This window comes from Cetorhinus maximus, chromosome 21 (genome assembly GCF_964194155.1).
Source record: "Cetorhinus maximus chromosome 21, sCetMax3.hap1.1, whole genome shotgun sequence".
Taxonomy (NCBI): domain Eukaryota; kingdom Metazoa; phylum Chordata; class Chondrichthyes; order Lamniformes; family Cetorhinidae; genus Cetorhinus; species Cetorhinus maximus.
In genome coordinates, this window is record NC_135899.1 from 45245976 (window position 1) to 45266648 (window position 20673).

The 20673-nt window shown below is 42.2% G+C and overlaps 1 protein-coding gene across 1 annotated transcript in view; it reads right to left on the minus strand.

Moving 5' to 3' along the window:
* Positions 1 to 20673, minus strand: part of adgrb2 (adhesion G protein-coupled receptor B2) — a 1091625-nt gene that overhangs the window by 134672 nt on the left and 936280 nt on the right. Inside the window, exons 23-24 of the mRNA XM_078566906.1 lie at positions 20239 to 20305; positions 19342 to 19427 (exon numbers count right to left, since the gene is read on the minus strand). Coding sequence (XP_078423032.1) covers positions 19342 to 19427; positions 20239 to 20305 — 153 coding nt within the window. The remainder of the gene's footprint in view (positions 1 to 19341; positions 19428 to 20238; positions 20306 to 20673) is intronic.

A 20673-nucleotide genomic window follows, 5' to 3' on the forward strand; every position in this document is an offset into this window, starting at 1 on the left:
AATGCTACATAGCAACTCTATTCTGTCCCATCCTCCAGGGACAGGTATCTCTCCATCCATCCCAGAGAGAGGTGTCCCAAATTGACCCTTAATGGAGTGGGAGTCTTCCAGAAATATTGAAAGGCCCTTGGCCTTAGAAAGTGTGAGAGATCAGGAGTGAGACTGTGGGTGGCTGAAAGTCTTATCTTGTCATAATCCTGATATTGGAACAGAACAAGAGCAAACCTGGGGCTTCGATGTCAGCACAGTGATCAACTGCAGATAACAGCACAAATGAGCCTGATCTTTATGTCATGACATCCATTCAACCCTTCTAGCAGGTTATCATTGGAAGGCACCTATACTATATGAGGAATGGGATGGGAGTCATTGTCTCACAGTCTGTGGAGAGGGGTCTTTATGGACTTTGATGTTCTTCTACAAGGATGGGGGAAGGGTTATTGCCTGTGATGCTCTTCCATGGTTTGAAGTATTACCAGTTTATGAAAGGCAATCAGGCACAATTATTCTAGTGCAGGAGTACCTGCCCATACTGGCATCTGTGACATGTGGCAATCAACAATATGTTTGTACACTCCTCAGTTTAGGAGGAATTACAGAACCTGCAGAATAAAGAGAAGAATCAAAAAGAAAATAAGGGTGAATTTTTTAAATATCTGTACCAAATACAGTTTAGTCAACTGTGGACAAGAATATGTAGCTGAACATCAGTCAAACCCTGACCACGATTCCGTCTTTCAAATTAAAGCCTTGTTTTTCATTGCATTTCTGACCTAAATAAAGATTACAGAAAGCTTTCCAGGAAAATTGTTCATTACCTCTGATCCTGAAATTGAATACATAGACAATACAGAATTAAAATAGTAAGTTTAGTAACTCCTAATTTTATTTATTCAATTAATTAGGGGTGAGACCAGTCCTGATTGAGTTTTCATCTTTCTCACCAGTAAAATGACCCCAGATCCCATCCTTCTTTCCTGAATATCTATTTACATAAAATGACCCATCATTTGGCTTACATTTAAAGTAAATTAATGTTTCTTTTGAAGTTAGAGGTTAAAGTTCATCTTTTGCATTTGGGAGGCAAGAAGACATATGGGAAGTTGAGTAAGTACTCCACCAAAGCATTTTTGCTCATTAAAATTAACCTAGCTGGATAAAAACAAAAAACTGCGGATGCTGGAAATCCAAAACAAAAACAGAAATACCTGGAAAAACTCAGCAGGTCTGGCAGCATCGGCGGAGAAGAGCAAAATTGACATTTTGAGTCCTCATGACCCTTCAACAGAACTAAGTAGAAATAGGAAAGGGGTGAAATATAAGCTGGTTTAAGGGTGGGGGGGCAGTTGCTGGGACAAGGAAGCAGTGATAGGAGATAACCAAAAGATGTCACAGACAAAAGATCAAAGAGGCGTTGAAGGTGGTGATATTATCTAAAAGAATGTGCTTATTAAGAGTGCAGAGCAGGACAAGCAAGGTAGCTCTAGTGGGGGTGGGGTGAAATAAACGATGGGTGGAATACATTTAAAAATAATGGAAATAGGTGGGAAAAGAAAAATCTATATAAGTTATTGGAAAAACAAAAAGGAGGGGGAAGAAACGGAAAGGGGGTGGGGATGGAGGAGGGAGTTCAAGATCTAAAGTTGTTAAACTCAATATTCAGTCCGGAAGGTTGTAAAGTGCCTAGTCGGAAGATGAGGTGCTGTTCCTCCAGTTTGCGTTCAGCTTCACTGGAACAATGCAGCAAGCCAAGGACAGACATGTGGGCAAGAGAGCAGGGTGGAGTGTTAAAATGGCAAGCGACAGGGAGGTCTGGGTAATGCTTGCGGACAGACCGAAGGTGTTCTGCAAAGCGGTCACCCAGTCTGCGTTTGGTCTCTCCAATGTAGAGGAAACCACATTGGGAGCAACGAATGCAGTAGACTAAGTTAGGGAAAATGCAATTGAAATGCTGCTTCACTTGAAAGGAGTGTTTGGGCCCTTGGACGGTGAGGAGAGAGGAAGTGAAGGGGCAGGTGTTGCATATTCTGCGTTTGCATGGGGAGGTGCCGTAGGAGGGGGTTGAGGAGTAGGGGGTGATGGAGGAGTGGACCAGGGTGTCACGGAGGGAACGATCCCTACGGAATGCCGCCAGGGGGGGTGAAGGGAAGATGTGTTTGGTGGTGGCATCATGCTGGAGTTGGCAGAAATGGTGGAGGATGATCCTTTGAATGCGGAGGCTGGTGGGGTGATAAGTGAGGACAAGGGGGACCCTATCATGTTCCTGGGAGGGAGGAGAAGGCGTGAGGGCGGATGCGCGGGAGATGGGCCGGACACAGTTGAGGGCCCTGTCAACTACCGTGGGTGGAAAACCTCGGTTAAGGAAGAAGGAGGACATGTCAGAGTAACTGTTTTTGAAGGTAGCATCATCAGAACAGATGTGACGGAGGCAAAGGAACTGAGAGAATGGGATGGGGTCCTTACAGGAAGCGGGGTGTGAGGAGCTGTAGTCGAGGTGGCTGTGGGAGTCGGTAGGCTTGTAACGGATATTGGTGGACAGTCTATCACCAGAAATTGAGACAGAGAGGTCAAGGAAGGGAAGGGAAGTGTCAGAGATGGACCTTGTGAAAATGATGGAAGGGTGGAGATTGGAAGCAAAATTAATAAATTTTTCCAGGTCCCAACGAGAGCATGAAGCAGCACCGAAGTAATCATCGATGTACCGGAGAAAGAGTTGTGGGAGGGGGCCAGAGTAGGACTGGAACAAGGAACGTTCCACATACCCCATAAAGAGACAGGCATAGCTGGGGCCCATGCGGGTACCCATAGCCACACCTTTTATTTGGTGGAAGTGAGAGGAGTTAAAGGAGAAATTGTTCAGTGTGAGAACAAGTTCAGCCAGACGGAGGAGAGTAGTGGTGGATGGGGATTGTTCGGGCTTCTGTTCGAGGAAGAAGCTGAGAGCCCTCAGACCATCCCGGTGGGGGTGGAGGTGTAGAGGGATTGGACATCCAAGGTGAAGAGGAGGCGGTTGGGGCCAGGGAACTGGAAATTGTTGATGTGATGTAAGGTGTCAGAGGAATCACGGATGTAGGTGGGAAGGGACTGGACAAGGGGAGAGAGAAGGGAGTCAAGATAACGAGAAATGAGTTCCGTGGGGCAGGAACAGGCTGACACGATCGGTCTGCCGGGACAGTCCTGTTTGTGGATTTTGAGTAGGAGGTAGAAGCGGGCCGTCCGAGGTTGGGCGACTATCAGGTTGGAAGCTGTGGAAGGAAGACCTCCAGAAGAGATGAGGTCAGTGACAGTCCTGGAAACAATGGCTTGATGTTCAGTGGTGGGGTCATGGTCCAGGGAGAGGTAGGAGGAAGTGTCTGCGAGTTGACGCTCAGCCTCCGCGATGTAGAGGTCAGTGCGCCAGACAACAACAGCACCACCCTTGTCAGCGGGTTTGATGACAATGTTAGGGTTGGACCTGAGAGAACGGAGTGCAGTAAGTTCAGAGAGAGACAGGTTAGAATGGGTGAGAGGAGCAGAGAAATTGAGACGACTAATGTCACGCCGACAGTTCTCAATGAAAAGATCAAGAGAAGGTAAGAATCCAGAGGGAGGGGTCCAGGTGGAGGGAGAATATTGGAGTTGGGTAAAAGGTTCCGTTGAACGGGGAGAGGACTCCTGCCCAAAGAAGTGAGCACGGAGACGAAGGCAGCGGAAGAAGAGTTCAGCATCATGCCGAGCCCGAAATTAATTGAGATGAGGGCGTAAGGGTATGAAACTAAGTCCTTTGCTGAGCACTGAACGTTCAGCGTCAGAGAGGGGAAGGTCAGGGGGTATAGTGAATACATGGCTGGGGCTGGGATTGGAAGATGGGGTGGGGACAGAGGGACAGGCAGGGGTGGAAGGTCCTGGATGGGTGTTGGTGTCGATGAGTTGTTGGAGCTTGCATTCCTTAGCACTTGAGAGAAAGAGAAAAAGTTTCTTGTTGAGGCGTCGGATGAGACGAAGAATAAAATGAAACTGGGGGCTTGCGCAGCTTTGAAAAAGGGTGCGCGGTGCTGCTGGAGGGAGAGGTTGAGTGTGTTCATATGGCGGCGCATGGCACTGAGTGTGGATCTCAGAAGGCGACGGGAACAGCAGTCCGAGAAACGTTTTATGTCCCGGAGATACCTGTAATCCTGGGTGGGTTCGAAACATGAGGGATGGAATTTCAGTTGAAATCCACGTGGGTTAAGCCGGAGACGGAGACAGTCACTGAGAAAGGAAATATGGCTGTGAAAGCGGGTTTTAGTAAACACCTTGTCAAACACCAGGAGAGAAATGGAAAGCAATGAAGGTGAACAAGGCAAAAGAGAGATTCGAAAATCCTAGCGGGAGCCTGATAAATGTAGCACATCTCAATCTCAGCCAACCTCTTTGATGTAGTACTGTGTGCTCCAACCCAGCAGGTCACTCTTAAATGTGCTACATTCCTTACCTACCTAGTCCCCATTGATATTCCACATTCCTCACTAGGCTGTACATCTTTAAGGTGTCATATTCCTTACCAACTGAATCCCTTTGATATTGGAAAGAGAAATATCGGTATGATTTACATTGTGTTTGTGACTGTTATTCTTTCTGTACTTACATGTTTTAGTCACAGAATCAGAGAAACCATTCTTCTTTAACAGGATTTATTGGCTTCCCTGATGGTTCAGCCAGTGAATAGCTGGCCCATAGAGACTAGAACGACCCCAGGTTTGATTCCTGAGCTGTACAAGCTCAGTTGACTTTAGCAGGGATATTGGTTACAGCCCAACACTAGGATAATGAAGAAAACTCAGTTCAGGTTTTTGCTTCTGATCACCATCCAGTCAGTCCTGCTGGAGGTACACAAATGTGAATGGGATGCCTATTGCAGGTGAACAATCTGGCAACATTCAGCATCTTGTCTCAGATGGAACAAATGTTCACTTGAGCGAGCCATCAGAGGGTGCCCAGAACACATAGAACCATATCCATATTAGGGCATAAGTATTATTGAGATAGAATTGGTGAATGTAAGGTTAAAAACCATCATAAAAGCAACAAGACTAAGTATGTCTTTTTTTGGTGGCAGAGGGTTAACTTATGTTGGCACTTCAGATGATATTCAGAGATCAAAATTTGTCTATGATGTCAATAGTTACTAGTTTAATGGGTTTTACTTTAACAGGATGATCAATAACCACTTATTTCTCATCAATAGTTCATCCAATAAAAAGCCTGAGCACCAATTTATGGCTCGGCTTAATGTTCAACCTTTAATTAGACATCTATAATTTATCCTTTTAAAAACCACAGAAGATCTTTCCCCAGAATTATATGATTACTTATACATTTAGTCATCTGACAAGGGTCAATGAATTAATAGCGCTCTCTGTTTGAAAAATGCATATTAGTTTCCACTGTTATAGTATGGTCTGAATTATAAATTTTGCAGATGCTAGGAACACTTTGCATTCAATTAATCATTGCAACCCTTATTGATAATTTAACTAAATACTGACTGTCAAAAGCAAAGAATGTCAATAATGTCAGAACATTCAGCACCTGAACTATCCACCTGCCTGACATCCATTTTAAATTTCTTGTACTTGATCTGCATGGAAAGTAATGGGTTTTTTTGAAAGGAAGTTTTAATTCATTTTACTGGTGACTGTTTATCAAGCTCAAATGAATCAGATTCCCCTCTGTACTCTAATGTTCAAGTTAGTAGTTGTAAAATATTCTTGTAGTGACACTGACCACATTTAATATTATTCTGATCACAGAGACATGCCAATTGAGCATCCAGCCTCAGCTGTTTTTACGAGATCAGAGCAAGGTGTTTCTACTCATTCAGAGTGCAGTTTGGAGACTTTTGAGCACTGCATACCTTAGCATAATGGATTAGGTCACAGTTTTTACATGCCGTTAGACATTCAAGGTTCATTTGTTATAAAACCGAAAGCATGAGGGTGAAGCAGCAGCCAAATAAGATCCTACATAATGAATATTACATATATATTAGACATGCTAACTGTGTCGCAAAACCGCTATACCATCAGGCTGAATTTTACAGTCGGGGTGTTAACAGTCTCAATTGGTATACAGGTGAGCGGGCCGACCGACACTTCTCCCCCACCTCCCCCCCTGCCCCCACACACACACACACACACACTGGTAAAAGCACAGTGGGTTGAGTGGAGGTGAGTAGGCATTGGGAAGCCGCTGGCATAGCACCCAAATTACACCTCCACCCCCCACCACCAGCTGCCATCCTATCCTTAGGACATCGAGGGGCTGTAAAATTATGGCCATCCTTTCTGAATGTAATAGAACATTAAAAAAACAAAATAAGTTACAGTACAGGAGGCCACTTGGTCCATAATGTCTGTGCTGGTCAAAAAAGATCTATCCAGTCTAATACCACCTTCCAGCTCTTGCTCTGTAACTCTGCAGTTAATGTCACCTCAACTGAATATCCAAGTGCTTTTTAAATGCCACTGCTAGCCGTTAAAGAAGTGACTTCCAGACTCCCATTATCCTTTGGGTGAAAATATTTCTCCTCAACTCCCCTCTAATCCTTCTGCCAATTACTTGAAATCTATGCCCCGGGTATTGACCACCCAAGGTCCTTCCTATCCACTCTATCTTGGCTCCTCATAAATTTATATACCTCTACTGGGACACTGCGTCAGCTTTAATAGAGAGCAAATGATGCAATGAACATCTCAAAAGTGCTTTTAGTCTTAGCATATTGTACAGTTCAGTAGTGGAAGAGAGATTCAGTGTCATGAGGTAGTACATTAGTAAATTAACACTGCACTGGAGTGTTTGAACTGAATTATTCCATGTTATTCATCAAACAGTGAGCTCTCAAGCTCAGATGAGTAATTTGAAGAGATGCGAGGGGACAATTTTTCAGTGACATAGGCAAATGATGTTGCTTCTGGTTTTGCTATGAGAATAGCACAATGTCTAGGGAATGGTAAAAGCAGGAGATAATAACTTACAAAGTAAGGATACAGGTACAATACAAAACAGTAAAATATCACAAAACAAAAACAGAATTACCTGGAAAAACTAAGCAGGTCTGGCAGCATCGGCGGAGAAGAAAAGAGTTGACGTTTCGAGTCCTCACGGCCCTTCAATTTGGGGGCAAAATTTGACAGAGCCCAAAAATGAACAGAGTAATCCCACTGGATGATTAACCTGCACCCATTGTGTCCAATGCAGGCAGCAAAGCTTTTGCTGCCTGCTAATTTAAATGATTGTACTGTGCAGTGCAGTACTAGACACATTGTTGAGTGACTGCATCACTCAGCGGTGAGGGGGAGAGGGAGGGTGGTTCAAGGTTATGAGGGTCTAACACCATTTAAAGCCAGTCTGCATCTTTTAAAGGCAAGGTGCATTCTGAACGCAGCAGGTGCTGGAAGTGGTTGGGAAAAATAGTCTGACCTGCAAGTAGAGTGACTAATGGCACAACAGGAAAGAGAGCGTGCACAAGGTTCTCAGATGTTGCAGTAAAATGAATGAAAAGAGCAGGAGGACATGCCAAGAGCAGCACCAGGCATAACTAAAAATGAGGTGTCAACTGGATGAAGCTACAACACAGGACTACTTGCATGCCAAACAGGGAAAGCAGCATGCAAATAACAGAGCTAAATGCTCCCAGAATCAATGGATCAGATCTAAGTTCTGCAGTCCTACCACATCCAGTTGTGAATGCTGGTGGACAATTAAACAATTAACAGGAGGAGGAGGATCCACAAATATCCCTATCCTCAATGTTGGGGAGCCCAGCACATCAGTGCAAGAGACAAGGCTGAAGCATTTGCAGCAATCTTCAGCTAGAAGTGTCGAGTGAATGATCCATCTTGGCCTCCTCCGGAAGTCCCCAGCATCATAGGTGCCAGTCTTCAGCCAATTCGATTCACGCCACGTAATATCAAGAAACGACAGAAGGCACTGGGTACTGCAAAGGCTATGGGCCCTGACAATATTCTGCCAATAGTACTGAAGAGGTGCTCCAGATCTAGCTATGCCCTTAGCCCAGCTGTTCTAGTACAGCTACAACACTGGCATCTACCCAGCAATGTAGAAAACTATCGAGGAATGTCCTGTCCACAAAAAGCAGGGCAAGTCTAACCCAGCCAATTACAGCCCCTTCAGTCTACTCTCGATTGTCAGTAAAATGACGGAGGGGGTTGTCGACAGTGCTATCAAGCGGCACTTACTCAACAAAAACCTGCTCACTGATGCTCAGTTTGGGTTCCACCAGGGCCGCTCATCTTCTGACGTCATCATAGCCTTAGTACAAACGTGGACAAAAGAGTTGAACTCCAAAGACAAAGTGAGAGTGACTGCCCTTGACATCAAGACAGTATTTGATCGAGTGTGGCATCAAGGGGCCCTAGCAAAACTGCAGTCAATGGGAATCACGGGGAAAACTCTCCAGTGGTTGGAGGCATATCTAGCATAAAGAAAGATGATTGTAGTTATTGGAAGTCAATCATCTCAGTCCCAGGACATCACTGCAGGGGTTTCTTAGGGTAATGCCCTAGGCCCAACCATCTTCAGCTGATTCATCAATGACCTTCTGTCCATCATAAGATCAGAGGTGGGGATGTTTGCTCATGATTGCACAATGTTCAGCATCAGTCACGACTCCTCAGGCACTGAAGCAATCCGTGCCCATATGAAGCGAGACCTGGACAACATTCAGGCTTGGACTGATAAGTGGCAAGTAACATCCACACTACACAACTGCCAAGCAATGACCATTTTCAACAAGAGAGAATCCAACCATCTCCCCTGACATTCAATGGCATTACTATCACTGAATCCTCCCACTATCAACGTCCTTGGGGGTTACCATTGACCAGAAAGTGAACTGGGCCAGCCACATAAATACCGTGTCTATAAGAGCAGGTCAGAGACTGGGAATTCTGTGGAAAATAATTTGTCCTCTGACTCTCTAAAGCCTGTTCACCATCTACAAGGCACAAGTCAGCAATGAGATGAAATACCCTCCACTTGCCTGGACGGGTGCAGCGCAAACAACACTCAAAAAGCTCGACACCATCCAGGACAAAGCAGTCCGTGTGATTGGCACCTCATCCACCACCTTCGAAATTCATTCCTTTCCACACCGATGCACAGTGGCAGAAGTGTGTATCATCTACAAGATGCACTGCAGCAACTCAACAACACTCCTTCGACAGCACCTTCCAAACCCATGACCTCTACCACCTAGGACAAAGGCAGCTGATGCATTGGAACATCACCACTTACAAGTTCCCCTCCAAGCCACACAGCATCCTGATTAGGAACTATATCACTGTTTCTTCACAGTTGCTGGGTAAAAATCCTGGAGTTCCCTCCTTAACAGCACTTTGGGTGTACCTAGACTGCAGTGTTTTAAGAAGTTGGCTCACCTTCACCTTCTCAAGGTCAATTAGGGACGGGCAATAAAAATGCTGGCCTAGCCAGCGATGCTCACATCCCATTAAAGAATAATAATTTAAAAAGAGGCCTTGGTGCAGAAGGTGGACAGTAGGAAATGGGTACTTTATCCATAGAGGAGCAGGAGGCCCTCCAGACACACATTACGAAGGCAGAGGGTACAGATAGCTGCAGCAGTTAATGCCAGGAATCTATCCTTGAGGACCCGGATGCAGTGCTGTGAGAAGCCGTTCAATGACCTCACACAAATGGTCAAGGTCAGTGAATTCATTTTCCAATGCCATATTCTTACAACTGCAACACTAACCTTAGACTGCTCAATTCACCATGCCCCCCCATTACTCAACTACCAACAATTTGTCACAATATCTCATACCTAACATTCATTGCTTCACTTCACCCTCACACCCTTAAACTGCAGTAAGCCTCACAAATGTATCTCACAGCTTGCACACACAGCCAGATATTCAACTATATCTAAGGAAGCATATACTTGTCTGAAAGGCTGTACTGTACAGTAAAGGTTCTCTAGAATGGTTCCTGGGAATGAGGGGGTTGTCCTATGATGACAGGCTGAGCAAATTGGGCCTATACTTTCTGGAGTTTAGAAGATTGAGAGGTGGTCTCATTGAAAGATACAAGATTATGAAGGGGCTTGACAGAGAATACATTGAGAGGCTGTTTCCCCTGACTGCGGGGCACAGTTTCAGGATAAGGGGAAAATCATTTAGGACTTAGATAAGAGAAAGTTTTTGAATCTTTAGAATTCTCTACTCCAGAGTGCTGTGAATGTTCCATTGTTAAATATATTTAAGGCTGAGATAGATTTTTGGTCACAAGGAATTGCCATGAAGAGGTATTAATGTCGATAATTGGAAATTATTTTTAAAATGGGAGTTACACTGGGGTTTGTGTCTATAGCCAGGATTTTACATTAGTCGGGCGGGCTCGGTGGGAGCAGGCAGTCGTGGAGCCGACTGCGATCGGCTCTGCACCACGATTTCACGTGGGCAGGCCAATTAAGGCCCGCCCAGCATAGATCATGAATGGTAGTGCTGCGCTACCTGTACGGGCGGGGAGAGGAGGGAGAGTCAGGTCCAGTGCTCTTTCGTGCATGCACGCAAAACAGCGCTTCAATCTCCTTGAGGCAAGGAGCTGCCTCAGGGAGTTTGAAGCCCTTTCAAAAAAGTAAATAAAAACATTAAAAATTTAATGAAACATGTCCCCTCATGTGTCTGTGTCACATGAGAGGGGACATGTTTTATTTTTCAAATAAACTTTTTATTTAATTTGTAAAATTTTTAGGGAACCTCATGGATGAGATTTCCTAAAAAACATAAAGGCCGCTTGGCTTTTTCGCCTTCCCGCCAGCCATAAGGTTGGACAGGCAGCGTAAAATTAAGGTTAATTACCTAGCTAATGGCCTTAGTAGGCCTTTCAATTATCGGCGGGCGTGCAGCGAACTCCGGTGCGCACCCGCTGAACGAAATATCGTGCGACTTCACGATGAATTCGAGACACCTGACCTATGTCATCGTGCATCATTTAACGTTCCGGCATGTCGGGCGTGTGCCTGCACGCCGAATGGAAAATTTTCGCCTCTGTGTTTGACTGTGTTTGTCTTAATTGCGTTAAAGCCAGCTAGTCTGTTTGATTTGGTGTATAGTAGTTTGAGATGTTAATTGGGCAAACAGTAAGGAAGTTAAAAGGTAAAGTGTACATTTGCATTTGTTGAATAAAGCATTCAAGAGTGGGAATAAAATATTGCATCTAGCTGGGAAATGCCAAGCAATGTGTTTATATTACTGATAAAATTAGTGGAATGAACATGTTATTATTAGAAGATGTGAAGTTAAAAGCCTAGTGATACCATGGAAAACTTACATTTAAAAGAGAAGCTAGGTATAAAGAGGAAAAGGAGATTGTGTGTAAGGTAGAGGTAGTTAAGATCTAACCAGCCTGTAAGCCTCCACCTGTGTCTGTAAAGGAACCAAATTGCAAGGAACCTCATTTGCAATTTGTAAGGTTAAATGTGCTTTGATTGGTGTCTGTTTAAAGTGCATGGGCTACGGTTGGCTTGGTGGAGATTTACCTAGGAGTGATTAATTTGGGGATTTGTTTAGAAGTTATTATGGTAGTAATTTGTAGATATGTCTGTGTGTTTAATTTGCCATAAATTAATAAGTGTTTAATTTAGTTTTATATAAAAAACCTCTTGAGGCCTGGTGGTCTTATTCCTGAATTCAGAGCTGCATCTCAAACATACCAATTGAACATATAGGTTATGACATTTGTTTCAAGCTTCCCTCTGGGGTTTGAACAACTCAGCCTTTACCACCTGCTGTGTCATAACAATTGGAGGCTCGTCCAGGATAACATTTGTAATTCCTTGATTGGTTTGGAATTGGTGAATCTTAAGGTTATGAGTGTGAGAAGCACTTTGAATTCAGGAGTTGGTGAGGTTTTTTGTAAGTGGTGAGACTGCAAGAAGGCTTTGGCAATTGCTAAGACTTGTCTGGGAGTAGGAGATATAACTCTGATTGAGTTGCAAAAAGTATCCAAGAATAAGTTAACAGAGTTGGCAGATAAGTTAAAATTAAGGTTACCTGTAGAGGTGAGGAAAGCAGAGTATAATTAAAGGTATAGCACAGCATCGACAGTTGGAAGTGATACCTGACACTAGTGAGTCACAGCTGGAGGTAGTGAGACTTCAGTTATAAATGATGATGTTTGAACTTGAACAAGCAAAGGAACTGAAAAATCTTAAATAATAAGCAAAGGAAAGAGAAAAGGAATTTCAAAGGGAGCAAGCAGAAAGGCAAGAGAAAGAAAGGATGCTGGAACTGTAATTTCAGTTAAGAGAGAAGGATAATGAAAGAGAGGCAAGGGGAAGAGAGAAAGAAAGAAAGAGAAAGAGAATACCTGCTTAAAAGGCTGGAAGTTAAAAAAGAGATCCCAGATTCTGAGGAGAGTTCTGATGATGAAAAAAACCTTTAACCTAAAACCCAGTGGGGAGTTGTTTAGATTTGTACAAGCTCTTCCAAAGTTTGAGGAAAAATATGTTGAAGTGTTCTTTATTTCATTTGAGAAGACAGCTAAACAGATGAAATGACCACAGGAGTACTGGACATTGTTGTTGCAATCCAGTTTGGTGGGTATAGTGCATGAGGTATATGTTTCGCTATATGAAGAGGTATCAGTGAATTATGATGTGGTGAAAACGGCTATTTTGAGTGCATATAAGTTGTTCCTGAGGCATACAGGCAGAAATTTAGGTATATGAGAAAACAGCCTGGACAAACTTATTTTGAGTTTGAGAGAGTAAAACAAAGCAATTTTGACTGGCGGATACGGGCGTTAAAAATAGAGACAACATATGCAGCTCTTTGAGAGGTCATTCTTTTGAAATAATTTAAAGATTCAATTCCTTCAGTAGTGAGAACTCATGTGGAGGAACAGAGGGTTCAAATGGTAAGGCAAGCAGCAGAGATAGCTGATGATTATGAGCTAGTGCAGAGAGCTAAACCTTTTTCCATCACCCTTTTAATTCCAAAAAGGATAGAAGGTGGGAAGGTGAAAGGAAGGTGGGTAGTCAGGGAAGAGAAGGAGTAGCTGTAAATTCCCAGGAACTTTTTTCTCAGAATAAAAAGGAAGGTGTTGAGGGTAGGAGTAACATTCAAAAATTGAGATGTTTTCATTGTAATAAAGTGGGACATATAAAGTCAGTGTGTTGGAAATTACTGGGAGAATCTGTTGGAATTATTGGGGTGCAGAAAAGTTCTGGAAATAAAAGTACTGTGGGTTCTGAGGTTCAGGCATGGGAAAACCAGTGGTATGTGTTAAGGTAAAACAGGAAGAATCAGTGATAGGTAAAGAAGTGGGAATGTGTTCACAATTTACCCAAGAGCATTCTGAGGGGCAAGTTGCAGAAATGTTTAAATACTTTGTGTGTGAATGGAAAGTCTTTCCATATGTACAGGGTGGAGTAGGTAAAGATGTTAAAATTTTAAGAGACACAGGGGCTAGTCAATCCTTAATGTTGTGGGATAGTGACATTTGTTGTTCAGAGGGAATATTGAAGGAGCAGGTGGTAATAAGTAGGGTTCATGGAGATGCTAAGCCTAACCCCTTGTGGAAGATAAACTTAAAGTGTAAATGGGAGAAAGGTGATGTTATTGTTGGAGTAGTGGAAAAATTGCCCATTGCAGGGGTTCAATTTATTTTGGGTAATGATATAGCTGGGTCACAGATTTGGGTGATGCCTATGGTAGTTGAGTTTCCTGTAGAAGTGGTTTCAACAGAGGTGTTACAGAGACAGCATTCTGGATTGTTTCCAGATTGTGTGATAAAGAGTTCACAGGCTCATAGGTTGAAACAAGAAAAACAAGAAGGGCAGGCAGTTCAAAGGCAAGAAGAAGGTGTCGAAATCCAATTAGCTGGCACTGTGTTTGATAACATTGTTACTGAAGAAAGACTACAGGACAATTCACCTTAAGTGTTTAACTCAAGGAGGTTAGTGGAGTTACAGAAACACGATTTGTAATTTAAACAGTTATATCCAGCAGCTTACTCAGAAACAGAGGCAAAATGCATTCCAGTATGTTATTACCTTAAGGGTGATATTTTAATGAGCAAATGAAGGCCGGATCATGCCTCAGCAAATGAAAGCTGGAGTGAGGTGCATCAGATTGTTATCCCAGTTGGGAATGAGGTGCTGAGGATTTCTCATTAAATTCCAATGGGGGGACATTTAGTAATAAGGAAAACACAGGGAAATATACAGAGGCTTTTGTTTTGGCCTAGACTGCATAGGGATGTAGTCAAATTCTATAGAACATGTCACCTGTGTCAGGTAATAAGGAAACCACAAGCTGCGATTAAGCCTTAAACCTTAAACCCTTAAACCCAATACCAGCATTTGAAGAACCTTTTACCAAGGTCATGATTGATTGTGTAGGATGCCTCCCTAAAACTAAAAGTGGAAATCAGTACTTACTAACAATAATGGATGTGTCTACCAGGTTTCCTGAAGTGATACCTTTAAGAAATATTACAACCAAAAAGATTGTGGAGGAGTTAGCTAAATGTTTTACAAGATATGGTTTACCTAAGGAAATACAATCAGATCAGGGGTCAAATTTTATGTCACAGCTGTTTAAGGAAGTCATGAACAGTTTGGGGATAAAACTTACAGCTTACCATCCGTAGTCACAAGGGACTTTGGAAAGATGCCATCAAACTTTAAAACCTTTGATAACAGCGTACTGTCAGGATAATCCACAGGGTTGGGATGGAGGAATTCAATTCTTGTTATTTGCTATTAGAGATGCTCCTAATGCATCGGCTGGTTTTAGCCCTTTTGAACTAGTTTATGGTCATGAGGTAAGGGGACCACTGAAATTGATACATGGGAAATTGGTGGGTCAAAATTCAGAAACTATTCTCCTGGATTATGTATCAAATTTCAGGGAAAGATTGAACAAGCATGTGAGTTCACTAGGGAACATTTAAAGACGTTATAGCAAGTAATGAAAATGAAGGCAGACAAGAAAGCTACAGCTCACAGTTTTGGTTCTGGAGAGAAAGTGCTAGTTCTGTTACCAGTGCTAGGTGATTCATTAAATGCAAGGTTTAGTGGACTTTACAGGGTTGAAAAGAAATTGAGTGAAGTAAATTATTCAATAAATACTACAGACAGAAGAAAGAAGCAGAAGGTGCGTCATGTAACTATGCTTAAAAAGTACTTTGACAGGGGAAAGGAACAAAAAGAGGTATTAGTGATGGTGAATGATGAAAAAGAGGTAGAAGTGCAGGACTCTGAAATTGATTTTCCTCTAATCAAATTGGATAATGAGGGGGTGCTTGAAAATTTAAATGAAATATTGAGTTACCTTCCAAACAAGTGTCAAAGTGATTTGGAAAAGCTATTGCAGTCACACAAACCTATTTGTAGGAATAAGTTGGGGAGGACAGATTTAGCTATTCATAATGTGTCTGCACAAGTTTCAACTTCAATAAGGCAACATCCTAATAGATTAAATCTGGCAAAGTTTTCACAACTACAAAAAGAAATTGACTTCATGCTTCAAAATGATACCACTGAGTCTAGTTACAGTAACTGGAGTTCACCTATTGTGCTGGTACTGAAACCGGATGGAACACAAAGACTGTGTGCTTAAAAAACAAAGCTTACTGGGATCCCCTCAATCACCATATTTATTCAAAAAGTATGATCTAATTTGTCAGTTATGGATGGATCTGTAAATGTTATCATGGATTTTGTCACCACTCCCACGCTGCAGAGGGTGGGTTCCAAGCTCTCTTCAAAGCCCTGAGCCAAGCTGATGCCAGGATGAGGGATCCATAACACCTGTTTGGGGTGGCATCTATCACTTGGTTTCAGAGTGTGGTGTGCCTGACCGCAGGTCACCTATTGGTTTACATGGACTGTGCTTACTGTGAACATGAGAGTATAACATAGCTTTTGTAGCTTGTGTTATCCTTATGAATCTATATATATCTGTAAAGATATGTTTGTGGGTGAAGGAGTATTATAATATAGCTTAGCTTTTCTTGTTTAATAAAAGTTTTATTCTTTTGTTAAAAGTTCATCAGCTGACTCTTGTGACTCTGTTCAGTAGCCACTCTCTATATCTCTAAACAAAAAATAAAAGTTAGATCTATCAAGCCGGGTTCCACCCTGGGACCTGCCTTGTCCAGTAGTAACATCAGCTGGGATCATAACAACAGTTAGAATGAATAAGAACTGGTGTGTATTAATAGGGCAATTGAATTTAAGAGTAAGGCTATGTGATGCTCGTATAAGACCTTGGTCAGGCCCAACCGAGAGTACTGTATCCAGTTTCGGTCTTCTCACATATGTTCATAATAAGTAGAACAAATCCTATCTTGCCATTTATAATCCCTTCTATCTACTCTAAATCATGAGTGGTCAATCAGATGGAAGGTGTGACTGATAACTCTGTCAAGTGGCACTTATTCACAAATAACTTGCCCAATCTGGTTTCTGCCAGGATCATTTGGCTGCGGACGTCATTACAGCTTGGGTCCAGTACTGAATGCCAGAGGTTAGGGGAGAGGAACTATCCTTTCATCAAGACAACATTTGACCCAATGTTGCATCAATAAGCCCTTGAAGTCAATGGGAATAAAGGAAAAAAATTCCACTGGTTGGCATCTTACCTAGCTCAAGAGAGGCTGGTTGTGGCAGTGCCTGAGGCATATCCATCTTCAGCTAATTCAACAATGACCTTCCTTCCATCATAAGATCAGAAGTGGGGATGTTTGCTGATGATTGCAGTGTTCAGTTTCACTGACAACTTCTCAGGTAATGAAGCAGCTCGTGCCCACATGCAGCAATACCTGGACAATATTCAGGCTTGGGCAAGTAACATTTGTGCCACACAAGTGCCAGGCAATGACTATGACAAGAAAGAATCTAACCATCTCCCCATGATATTCAATAGCATTACTATCACTGAATTCCCCACTCTCAACATCCTGGAGCTGGTGTGGAAGGGTCAGCAATGACCAGAAACATAAATCGACCAGCCACATAAGTACTGGGGCAAAAGGACAGGCCAAAGATTGAGTATTTTGTGACAAGTAATCCACCTGCTGACTCCAGAAAACCATTTCACCATCTAAAAGTCACAAGTCAGGAGTGTGATAGAATATTCGCCAATTGCCTGGGTGGGTGAAGCTCCATAACATTCAAAAAGGTCAACACCATCCAAGACAAAGCAGCCTGCTTGATTGACACCCTATCCTCCATCACCTTAAAGATTCACTCCCTCCAGCACCGGTGCACAGTGGCAGCAGCATGTGCCATCTAAAATATGCACTGCAGCAACTCACCATGGCTTCTTTGACAGCACCTTCCAAATCCGCATTTTCTACCACCTAGAAGGACAAGGGCAGAAGAAAAATGGGAACTCCACAACTTGCAAGTTCCCCTCCAAGCCATCCACTATCCTGACTTCACTGTCATTGGGTCAAAATCCTGGAACTCCCCTCCTAAAAGCATTGAGGAGTATCTACACCACCCAGGCTGCAGTGGTTCAAGAAGGCGGTTTACCACCACCTCCTCAAAGGCAATTAGGAATAGACAATAAATGTTGGTCTTGACAGTGATGTCTACATCCCATGAATGATTTTTAAAAAAATGACTGGTGCTGTTGAGGTTTTTGAAGGGGTAAAGAGGAGCGTCACCAGAATAATTCTAAAAGTCACCAGACTAAAACTAAAAGTACCTTAGTTACCCAGAGAGACACACATAGAGGTGAGGCTGTAGGGGTGGTCTGATCAAGGTGTATAAGATGATGAAGTGAATATGGGAATAAGTTTTGTTTGAGCTAACAGTTCAATATTACAACTAGATGGGTTAGGGAAGACCAGGGATCACAATTAAAAGTTGTATGAGGCCAGATTTAGGTGAGATGTCTAGAGATGGTTCTTTTTCCAGAGAATAGTGGATCTTTGGAACAGGTTGCCTTCAGAGGGGAGTCAAACCTGTTTCTGGTTGGGATGAAGATGATTTGGGACAAAAGGTAGGTACTGCATCGAATTATCAGGGCTCGAGTTATATTGTGGGCTGGTTTTGACCACCTAGAGGGGTGTCACAGAGAGGAATTTCCCAAATTAGGCCTAGTGTAAGAAGAGCTTCGAATTCTCTCTCACCTGTTTTCCACTGTTGCCCAACTTGAATATCTAACCCACCCACCACATCCCCCACCACCACTGCACCACCCCTCCACGGCCCCTGAAACCCCCTAGAATCCTCATTACAGAGAGAGGCCATCAGAGTTTGTGCAAGCTCCAATTAACTACTCTAATCTCTTTTTCCTGACATTCTTTATTCTGTACATTCTAATTGTGAACTTTCACTGTTCAGTTCAGGAAAGTTTGTTGATTTCTCGCAGCTTAAGAATGTCAGACACATCCTTAACACTACTTTAATTGTTTTTGTTCAATGTGACTTGTTTCATGGTTTGCTGATATCTAGTTGTAATGAGTGGTAGAGACTGTATTGTTGGTTTACTAAATTAGGAATTAGTCTTGCTTTCTTTTTCAAAGCTATGATTGATTCAGCATTTGATATGCTCTGTGGGGGCTCATTCTGTAAAATCGCAATTTAAACTGTGAAGGAGATATGCTTTATTTCTGTGTTCTCTTCCAAGTAAATAAATATTTCCTCTGGTCTCTTTTTAAAAGCTTTTCAGAATAGTGAACATATATTCTTGCTGTCCCTAACATATCACTGCCATGTGGTTTCTGCATAAATAATTTGCCTGGGTGTTAAAGCTTACATGATATTCCCAGTCTCCACTGTAACTATTTCAAGGGCAATAACATGCATCACACTACAGGTGGTAACTTTTCACTTTGACTGTACTCTGTATGGCAGTCTACATCTTGCCTTGGTGATAACATTTATCTGCATTAAGCTCTCTGCTGGGGGAACGTCAGTGATAACTTCCAGTAGGTTGTTTAGCCTGAGAGCGCAGCACAATTTTTCTACCATACAGTGCAAAATGGGAAGTCAGTTAAGCTTGTGATTCCTGAAAATGCAGTCATCCTGAAACAAGTGGGGTCTTTATAAATTTTGAGCCATTATGAGTGATTCTGGAGTAAGGTGATTGGGTATTAAATTACTCCTGAAATTAATCAGACATGTTTCAACTGAATGCTGAGGAATTTTAATCCAATAGAATTACAAAATAGAAAATAAAATTTCCAGAGAGTAAAAAAAGAATTGACAGATGCAGGATTGTGGACATTTCAAATGTGATATTCAATTATTACAAAATAAATTGCAAGCTAAACGTAATAAAATTTACCACATTACAGAAAAAGCAAAAAGCCAGAACCTACCCAGCTCGCTGCTTTTTGGACTTATCTGAAATTCCATCTCGGGACATGAGTTTGTTGAATACTATGATCCCAATCAGCATGTTTACCTTGTGAAGGAAAATCAAGAGTTAGTAAGGAGGCAATGCACAGCAGACAGTTCTGATCAAGCAGCAGTTCTCACAATTGTATAAAAGTGAAGCCTACATTTTTCTCTGAGGAACAAAAATGTAAGTTCATATAGGCTTTAATTCAGTTTAAAAAAATAACGCTGGTTGAAGATTAGAGGAACATGTTATTGCATTCCTGAGAATGCTCAGTGTGTAATGTATTGTGGGAATTAATGTTGAGCTTCATAAGTAGTCATGAGAGAGATTTCATTGATAGTGTTCATATGAAATTGATGGTTTATTGATCAATTGCTTTGAATCAAATTGATAAAATAATAGTTGAATTATTTGTCTACGTATCAATGCATTCTCAAAAATTGGCCAGTTCTAAAAGATCCTAATGAGAATACAATGATTTCCGTTGGTTGTACTGTGTAGCAGTGTCCTAAAGAACTGCTGGTGAATTTCCTTTGGTCAGTAACCTATTCTTTTTGAGCATGTTTGTTCAAAATGCAGAACACAGGAAATGCTTCCACGGTTATTTAGAATTTATTAGAAATAGTGATCAAAGCAACACATACTCATTGGTGTATAAATGAATCCAGAAAAGCTAACAGATAACAGAGATCAGGGATCAGAATCTCAGAATTCATAATTTGTTCCCACAATTTCCAAACTAAGGCAAGTACAAAGCACACGTTTCAGTATTTGATTCCTATGACTTACAGCATGCATCAATGTAAAGCTGTTAATATTCAGTTAGTCATTTCCCCACATCATGTAACATGCAACCTTAAAAAATACGATTTACCAATACTATGATTGCAGCCGGTCCAACAAATGCATAAAGGAGGCCTCCTTCCAAAGACAGCCAACAGCTGTAAGCAAGCAAAAAATAGAATAATTTTCAGAGACATACTTGTCATTGGTAAACAGCGTAAATGGTGTTTTGTTAAACTAAAAGAGGGACATGAGAGGAATGGGTTGACTCCAGCTTCCCTTTCTTATCTCCTTTAGGGGGCATTGTTTTCTGCTTTGTGCATTCTCTATACTCCAGTTCCCTTGGAATAAAGGCTAAAATGCCATTTGCCTTCCCAATCTCTTGCTGTACGTGCATGCTAACTTTCCGTGATCCCTGTATGCGTACACCCAAGTCTCTCTGAAAATCAACATTAAAAGTTCATGCATTTTAAAAAAAATTCTGCTTTTCTATCCTCACTACCAAAGTGAATAACCTCATGATTCC